The sequence below is a fragment of the Cyphomyrmex costatus genome, unplaced genomic scaffold (assembly GCF_001594065.2).
Source record: "Cyphomyrmex costatus isolate MS0001 unplaced genomic scaffold, Ccosl1.0 scaffold512, whole genome shotgun sequence".
Classification (NCBI taxonomy): domain Eukaryota; kingdom Metazoa; phylum Arthropoda; class Insecta; order Hymenoptera; family Formicidae; genus Cyphomyrmex; species Cyphomyrmex costatus.
This window is the reverse complement of record NW_017279374.1, coordinates 113,302-122,079: the sequence shown is the minus strand read 5'-3', so window position 1 is coordinate 122,079 and position 8,778 is coordinate 113,302. Positions and strand designations below refer to the sequence as shown.

At 34.6% G+C, this 8,778-nt stretch overlaps 1 protein-coding gene across 1 annotated transcript; it reads left to right on the top strand.

The window, feature by feature from the left end:
• The first annotated feature begins 1,542 nt into the window (after positions 1-1,542).
• Positions 1,543-6,271, top strand: LOC108778812 (THAP domain-containing protein 8). Its single transcript, XM_018546104.1, has 7 exons — positions 1,543-1,604; positions 2,195-2,353; positions 2,459-2,642; positions 2,717-2,766; positions 2,909-2,987; positions 3,312-3,542; positions 6,189-6,271. Exons 2-7 carry the CDS (start codon positions 2,207-2,209, stop codon positions 6,269-6,271), a joined length of 774 nt encoding a protein of 257 aa, XP_018401606.1. The 5' UTR covers positions 1,543-1,604; positions 2,195-2,206.
• Positions 6,272-8,778: the final 2,507 nt, after the last annotated feature.

Below are 8,778 nucleotides of genomic sequence, written 5' to 3'. Positions count from 1 at the left end.
TGTGTTCTGACGTCATGCATTGGTGTCGAAATGCCCAAATCTGCTCATTTCCTCCAGCCAATCCATATATGTAATACTGCTATATGGCTAGTGCCTATCAGAGGGAGTGAGAGGAAGCGGTCCCAGAACCACGGTGCGGGAATATATATTTCCCTCTCTTTCTAAGAGTACTTTGAGTGTTGTGCGTATGCGTTGGATTGATTGCATCCGCCAATAGGAAAATAGAGTGCGATCAGTGAGATGACGCGAACAGGTTATGCTCGTTATGCTTATTAGATGTGTGCTGTTGTACACAGGCAAAAATGGTCAAGATATGTTATTTATGTGGCAAAAAGCCTAATGCGCCTAATGCGACTGAAAACATTAGTTTGCATAGGTATGAAATAGGTATTAGTTTGCACTGATTATCATGAAATTTCTGTAAGGGATTGCACTGTATTCTTATATACATAACGGCAATCTTGAAAAAGTTTATTTCATAAAATTAGGATTAATTTATTTATTCCGACTCAACTGACTCTGTTAACTGTAACAAGGTTATACCCTGAAGCGGAATCAATCACTTTTTCCTTCTTTCTTACACATATATGTATATTTATCCTTCTATTTATTATTGATGGAGGGGATGATCCGACGCATGCGCACAACGTTCAAAGTACGCTGAGAAAGAGAGAGAAGTATATTCCCGCACCGTGGTTCTGGGACATGGACTTCTCTCTCATCTAGCCATATGGTAGTATTACATATATGAGCCAATCACGTAATTGGTCATGTGACCAAGTTGGCGATTCTCTCTACTAGAGGTTCTCTACCCCCGCCGTGGGGGAACGAAGAATGCTCTGACGCTGTTCGTCTCAGAAAAGTTGCAATCCAGAAATTCCTCTTACAGCCTTCAGAGGACACTTAAGGTTGGATTATACTGGCCGTAATCTGTTAACTTATGCTGTAATTTGTAAAAATTGACCAATTATAATCGATTATTTTCCTCTCATTCGACTGTGATTGGTCAATTTTTACAGATTACGGCATAAGTTAACAGTTTACGGCCAGTATAAAGCGGGGAGCACAGACTTTTGCATAACGCATAAAGCATGTGCATAAGGAATTTCATTGGCCCATTTTCTTATGCATGAGTCAATGGACCAATCAAATTCTTTATGTATATGGTTTATGCGTTATGCAAAAGTCTGTGCTCCCCGCTTAAGACGAGAAACACACACTTTTGCATAACGCATAAAGCATGTGTATAAGGAATTTCATTGGCCCATTTCCTTATGCATGAGTCAATGAACCAATCAAATTCTTTATGCACATGCTTTATGCGTTATGCAAAAGTCTGTGCTCCCCGCTTAAATCAACCTTTACCAAGAGTTTACTCTACTCTAGAGTTACTATAATCAGAGTTAAGACACATGCGGTTCAACTTCTGATTGGTTGAGAGCCCCGCCGCCATTTTCTCATAGTTTGATAACGGTATTGAATAACAGTGAATAGGTGAATATCATCTTTTGTTTGTGTGTATAAGTTATTCAGTAGTTGATTTAGCGCCAAAATTGATCTGTCAGAAGTTGTCAGAATTGTGAAGAACTACCGAAAAAGGCTTTGTATGAATTCCATTAAATATTTATTTAGAATATGTTTTATTTTTATTTATTTACTCATATTTGTGATTAATTGTTAAAAGCGTATTTAAGGACCCTCGAGCGTGTTCAGAGGCGAACGAAAACCGAGAAAATTTTTGTGCCAATCTTTAAAAATTATAAACAACTTTTCAGATAATTTTTTTTACGGAAATATTTTTTGACTTAGTGGCCACCGAATGAGTGATTATGGATGAATTCTGCCGCTAGGAAGTATTTAAAAATAGATGCATAAGTTATGTATTAAATGACAGGTTAGAGAACCTATACCTGTTATATATCTATCCTGCCATATATGTAATTCATAACTTCTGCATTTATTTTTAAATACTTCCTAGCGGCAGAATTTATCCATAATCACTTATTCGGTGGCTACTAAGTTAAAAAATATTTCTGCAAAAAAAAAATTACCTGAAAAGTTATTTGTAATTCTTAAAGATCGGCGTAAAAATTTTGGACACGCTCGAGAGACATGTAAAACTTAATATTTATTACAATTTAATGAAAAGATTGTTTTATGTACTCTGCATAATACATAATGTGTATTTCATAAGTTTCTGCAAATTATGGGGTGGTGCATCGCATGCAAGGCAAAGACTTCAAAAGGAATAAAAATCTGCTACTTCCCTAAAGATGCAAACCGGAAAGAAATATGGGTCCGGAATATTGCAAAGGAGGATTGGATACCAACGAAAAATTGCATTCTATGTGAGGTATGATGAATATATATTATTATTGCATATCAAATTTGTATTATAAATAGTATTATAAAAATACATAAAATCTAAATTAATATATTGAGTCTTTATTAACTTCAGATACATTTTGCTCCTGAAATGTGGGAGAAGGTGCGTGAAGATGGAAAAAAAAAACTAAAAGGACATGCAATCCCTACAATTTTTCCACGAGCTGATGTCCGCAACTTCAGAATGCAAAGTTGTAATCAACTGACAACAAAAAATGCTGTTGACGCTATTCCAGCAAATTTGGAAGAACTGGTTGGTATGTATTTTATGATATCCTACAATATCATGCATTTGAAATAAGTGTCCATAATATCTATTTCTGTTTTTTAGAAGTGCCGGCAACCAAGGAAATTATCATCAGCGATAAGATTTCCGTTATTGTAAGTGTAATATTATTTTAATAAAATCAGAATGTTTCTGGGCAAGTATAGTAATTTGTAAATAATGTGTATAACAAACAAACGATTAATTGATAAGTTTTAATGAAAAGTACTTATTATACTGGTCTTGTTTTTGCATGAGCTGGAGCCGATCTGCAATGTGGGAGTCTGCGGTGTGGAGGTAGAAACGGACGAGCTGGATGAGCTTCAGCCAACAATTGGTAAACACGAGAATTTAGGTGCTGACAATATTTTAATCAATAATTTATTTAACAAACGGTATAAAAAATGTATTTTTTAAAAGCTATTAATGCAAACAGATTATACTGAGAAATTTATGAATATTATTTATCTCTATTTTGTCTTTAAATTTTAATTGTTTAAATTGGGACATAACAGAATGCAATAGTGAAATTAATATGTGATATTAACATTACAGTATACGCTTTCAGTGTTTGGTACATTTAATGCAGTTGAAATGATATTAGCGTAAACTGAAATTCTTTGAACGAACTACCAAATTTGTAATTGCTACCTTTTTGCAGAGCCGAAAAAAGAAGATCTTAATAAATGGGCCAAAGAAATCAGGACATTGCGGGAACAGCTGGAGAATACGAACAAGAACCTGAAGAAGGTAAACAAGGACCTGGAGATAGCGAACAAGATTATCCAGAAGAGTCACAGTATAAAGAAACGGATGAAAGGGGAAAATCGAAAACTTCGCAAGAGGATACAGCAGCTGCAGGATACCACCGCGAACGTAAAAAAATCTAACGGTATTACAAAAATATTAGGCTCCGATCAGTTAAAGCTTTTAAACGGGGCGAAAATAGTCCACGAGTGGTCTGACGAAACTCTGGTCAAAGCGTATCAGATGAAGTTCTCGTGTGGGACCTCAGGCTATACTCATTTATTGAAAGAAGGTTGGCCTTTACCGTCCTTGCGGACATTGACAAGGAAATTAGAATCGTAGAAATTTGAAAGCGGTATTTTTGACGAAGTCTTTGAATTTTTACGAGTTAAATCTTCACAATTCCAAAATGATATCCATAGGGATTGTATCGTCGTTCTGGATGAAATGAGTATAGCTCCTGGTGAGAAATACGACCCGGCTGTCGGTGCAATGATCGGAAGCGTTACTTTGCCAGGTCACTCAGGTACGGGTACGCATGGATTAGTTTTTATGCTTGCTGGCATCTCGCATCGTTGGAAGCAAACCGTCGCTTATTATTATACCGGGAATAGCGTGGATGGCACATCTTTTGTACCGATTGTAAAAGAAATAATTAGACGCGCGGAAGAAATTAGATATTCGGTTCATGCTGTAGTTTGTGATATGGGATCTGCCAATCAGATCATGTGGCGGGAGTTCGGTATTCATGCTGGCAGATTTTGTAAGAATTATTATTACTGCATTCATCCATGTGACAAAAATAGAAAGCTTTTCTTTTTCCACGATGCTCCCCATGCATTAAAAAACTTGAAAGAAGGCCTTCTCAGTAATTCTTTCATTACAATTCCGGATAAATTCGTTGACAAATATAATTTGCCATCGAATATAGTTTCCGTTGACCATTTTTAAACATTAATTTCTGAACAGAAGGACCTTCAGTTACAGCCCGCGCATAAATTAAAAGGAGAATTGTTGGAAAAGAACAGACATTTCCTAAAAATGCGAGTTGGAAATGCGTTCAACGTACTCAGCCACGACGTCAGCTCAGCTTTGTTATTGTTGGCTGACGAAGTTGAAGCACCAAAATTCAAAACTACCGCGTGGTTTGTTGAGACCATTTGTAAATGGTTTCAAATTATAACGAATCGCGGACTCGAATTAGCTGTAGGTTGTTTGCAACCGTCGAAGTATGCTGAGACGATAGAATTTTTGCGCGAAGTAGTAGATTTGTTTATTTCTCTTCGTATCGGGGAAAAAGGAAACTGGAAGCCGTTCCAATCCAAGATTGTAATTTCCACGTTGTCCGCAATCGATATAACAGATTTTTTAATTGGCGAACGGGGCTACGAATATGTGTTATTCGGGCGCTTCACGCAAGATTGTATCGAAAATTTGTTCGGTGTGTTACGCAGTAGGCAAAGTAAACCGGATGCTTTACAATTCAAATATAATTTAAAGTCTATAACAATTTCACAATATATGAAGCCAGTACCAACAGGAAATTATCAGGCAGATGACCGATTGTATCTGCCAGACTTTTTAACCGTTCTGCGAGAGCGCCGGAATGTAGAGCGTTCTGAATAAACTCCGTCGACTGTTGAAATTATAATACCTGAGATAACTGACATCAGCTTGAAACATTTGGAACTTTGTACTCTTTACAACGTTACTGGATATCTTGTTGCAAGTATTACCAAGAGTCAAGCAATATGTGAAGAGTACATTGCATCGATTGGTTCAAAAACTGAACATCCTTTAGCTTACAGTAAATTAACTAGCATTCGATGCTACAAGCGAGAAACACTTTTTTTTGTTAATGAAAATGCTTTTACCTTTTTCCTATCTATGGAGAAATTGTTTAGGGCGTACTATAGCGTTCTTAGACTTCAGCAGAACGTCAATTTGAAATCTTTTTTGATTAAAAAATGCGAAGAAATCCTGTTTGCGCCTTTGCCTACTTGTCATGATATAAAGTCAAAAATTATTCCGCGTTTTATAATATTCCGGTTAAAAATTTCGTCGAAAGCCCACCCACAAAACGCTGCAATCCATAGTAGCAAAAGCATGGCGATGCAATATAAAATTAAGTAATCTTGGTGCGTTAGTGTTAATTTTAATGTACTTACGAAATAATGTTTTACTACTACATTTTTCCATGTTTAACTGCAAGTTTACAAGTACGTTCTCCCTCAGTTGCAATAACCTCAGAAAGCTTAACGGCAGGTTGCAATTACAAATAGGAAAATGTAGTAAGATTCCATTATTTTTCAAGTATAATCGTCTGTGATATAATCCCTAAGAGCATGACGTATTAATTATTTGTTTTTGCATAAGTAATTGCATGGAGTTTCCTTAAACACCTGTTCTGCTGACGGCAACATTCTTATAACCTACATGAATATAATTATATAACTAATTTATTTTTTTAATGATTGCGCATGTGTTTGGTTCGGCTATGATGTTATTATTACGTGTCGTTTATGTTATCAAAAATATAATTTATTTTGTTTCAAATAGAAAAGCATTAATTTGTTTATATGCTTCAGAATTTATTTCAATAAACAGATAATAATTTGTTAACTACTTTATATATTGGTTGTGTGCTTGTATTTAACAATGTACAAATCTTTTTGAGAAAATACGGTGTAAATAATTGTTAATGATGTTATTTAACTAGTAACATTTTTGTAAAGCCCGTAGATTTCAAACGAGTCTGCTTCCCTCTAAGACATTATATTTCTTCTTTCAGACATTATCACTACATTCCCAAATTCCATGACATTTTCAAATTCTTCTAAAAATGTCTTGGAAATTTTCTGTGTTGGTCATTGAAGAACAAAAAATGCTGAGCAGGTATTTTTATTGGTCGCCTGTAAGGAATTCATTTCGATTTGATCATAAAGAGCTTTATATATATATATATATATATATATATATATATATATCAAACACATAATATACATGTAAAAGAAAACAATAAAAATGTTCCGAAATTATTGATTACTCTCCATTTTTCTATCCGTTCATCCACGTTCCATACATTGGTTTCCTTTTCTATTCACGAAATACTGCTGCATTTCCGCAATTCTGTACGAATAAGAGGAATTAGGAATTAAGGGTCATAGAGAGTCCCAAAGTGAGTCCAGGTAAAAAATTTACAAAATCTTTGCTTTTTCTATGATTTATTAACAACTTTTTACATATTGTTGTAAAGACAAATATTTCTTAATGAAATGGTTACTTAATGAAAGACTTGTGGCGCATACTGTGCTGCTGGAAAATAGTTAAATATAAATAATAACGAATTAACTGATACGTTAAAGAACCTGTCACTTAACATCATTCACTTAACAATTAATGGTTCTATTTTCTATTCCTATATCGAGATTCATTTTTCGATTTTCATGTTTCGAAAAACCGCGCGCACAATCACTTCTGGCTAGACTTATAAATGGCGTCCTTCCGGCCATGTGTCTTAACTCTGATTATAGTAATTCTAGTTTAGAGCAGCTCGTATTGCCTGTTACAAGAAGCTCACGGAGCAGAAACGCGCTGGATGGCGCAAATTAGTGCAAGGCTTTGACTCTAGAACTCCCTCTAGTCGAATTTGGGCGTTGATTAGAAGTTCTAAAAGAAAGTCGACGCCGGCTGAATTCTCGTCACAAGAACAATCACAGGTCTTCTCGGATGCCATTGCCAAGCAGGCCCGGATTAAAGAGTTGAGGGGCCCGGGGCTATTTAACTTTAGAGGGCCCTTCTTTTCAATCTTAAAAAAAAAAAAAAGAATGACACGTTCATACGTAAAGCAGTATAATTAGGTTATTTAATCTAAAACAATAAACATTAAAATTGAATCATATAAAGATTAGAGACAAATAAATAAATTAATACATTCTTTAGTTAAAATTTTTTTTCTTAATTTTAATTTTACAAAATCTTGTACTAAATTATTAAAATCAATCGATCTTAAGACCATCACACGTACAAAAATTTTAGTAATCGTAAGGTCTTAAGCAAATTGGCCAATCATGGACCTTCTACAATAAGCCATAAGTCATTACTCACATGACATAAGTGTTAAGTCACAATTATAAGTCATAAATCTTAAGGATTTGCATCTACAATAAGTCGTATTAGATCGTTGCATCATAACAGTTCAGTAATTAGATTCAACAATTAAATTCGACAAGTTTGATGAGTTCCATGTCATAAATTTCTTGTATACATTCATATTCCATTTTTAATACGATATAAATCACTTCGATCAAAATATATTCTCGATTCAGTTTTTAGGTTATACGAAATCGGTTTTCTCGTAAGAAATGGCAGACACATACTGCTTTTTGATTGGTCAGTCATAACGTAATCATAAGCTGTAAGTCAGAAGAGATGGAATTTGGCCATCTCCACTCGGTCACGGACTACCGACTTATTACTATCTTATGACGCATTACTGACTCGCTTGCAACTAGCTTCTGACTTCTGATTTATGACTTATGGCTTATTGTAGAAGGCCCATCACAGTTTAGCGTATTAAAATGTGAGATCTTAATCTTGATTGTGATTGGTCGATTTGCTTAAGACCTTACGATTACTACTAAAATTTTTGTACGTGTGATGGCCTTTAGCAATTCAGATTCGATTGCTAAGCCAGTTAAAGATGTTAATCGTTCGTCCAACATCACTGTTCTGTACATATTTTTTATTCTTTTAAGAACAGAGAATGTTCTTTCTGCTTCACAATTTGCTATTGGTATAGTTACAAATATTCTAAGCGTTATGTAAACATTTGGAAAAACATCAATCATTTGCTTCTCAACTATCCAGTTTAATACACTTTTCAACAAAATTAAAGGATCACTTGTTCCACTCTGCAAAAATAGGCAAACTTTGAGATAGAATATTTTTGTGAAAAATCATCGTATCGAGATGATTAAAAAAGCATTTTAAAGTTTAAAATCTCTACTTTTCAGATCTGTACTTGAAAAGACGGTCTTACTGATATTTCGTGAAGTTGCACAATCATAAATAAAAGTGTGTCAAACCTAAAAATTTTTTACAAAATTTGCCAAGTTCCACGGAGCCAAGAAAAAATTGTGCACAAATGCGGTTTACAGCTTTCGAAAGAGTGAATCTTTACCTTTAATTTATTTTTTTGTTGAGCTCTGTACAATTTTTTTTTCACCGAATTATTTAATGTTGATGTAAAAAGGCCATTTTTACTTAAACGTTGAATAACTCGGTCAAAAAATATCGTACAGAGCTCAATGAAAAAACAAATTGAAGGTAAAGATTCACTCTTTCGAAAGCTGTAAACCGCATTTGTGCACAATTTTTTT

Excerpts from the sequence above, each read along its gene's own strand:
- LOC108778812 (XM_018546104.1), top strand. The coding sequence starts at position 2,207 with ATGGGGTGGTGCATCGCATGCAAGGCAAAGACTTCAAAAGGAATAAAA. Across the intron at positions 2,767-2,908 it reads GCGATAAGATTTCCGTTATT|CTGGAGCCGATCTGCAATGT; the intron begins GTAAGTGTAATA and ends TTTTTGCATGAG. Across the intron at positions 3,543-6,188 it reads GAACGTAAAAAAATCTAACG|ACATTATCACTACATTCCCA; the intron begins GTATTACAAAAA and ends TTCTTCTTTCAG.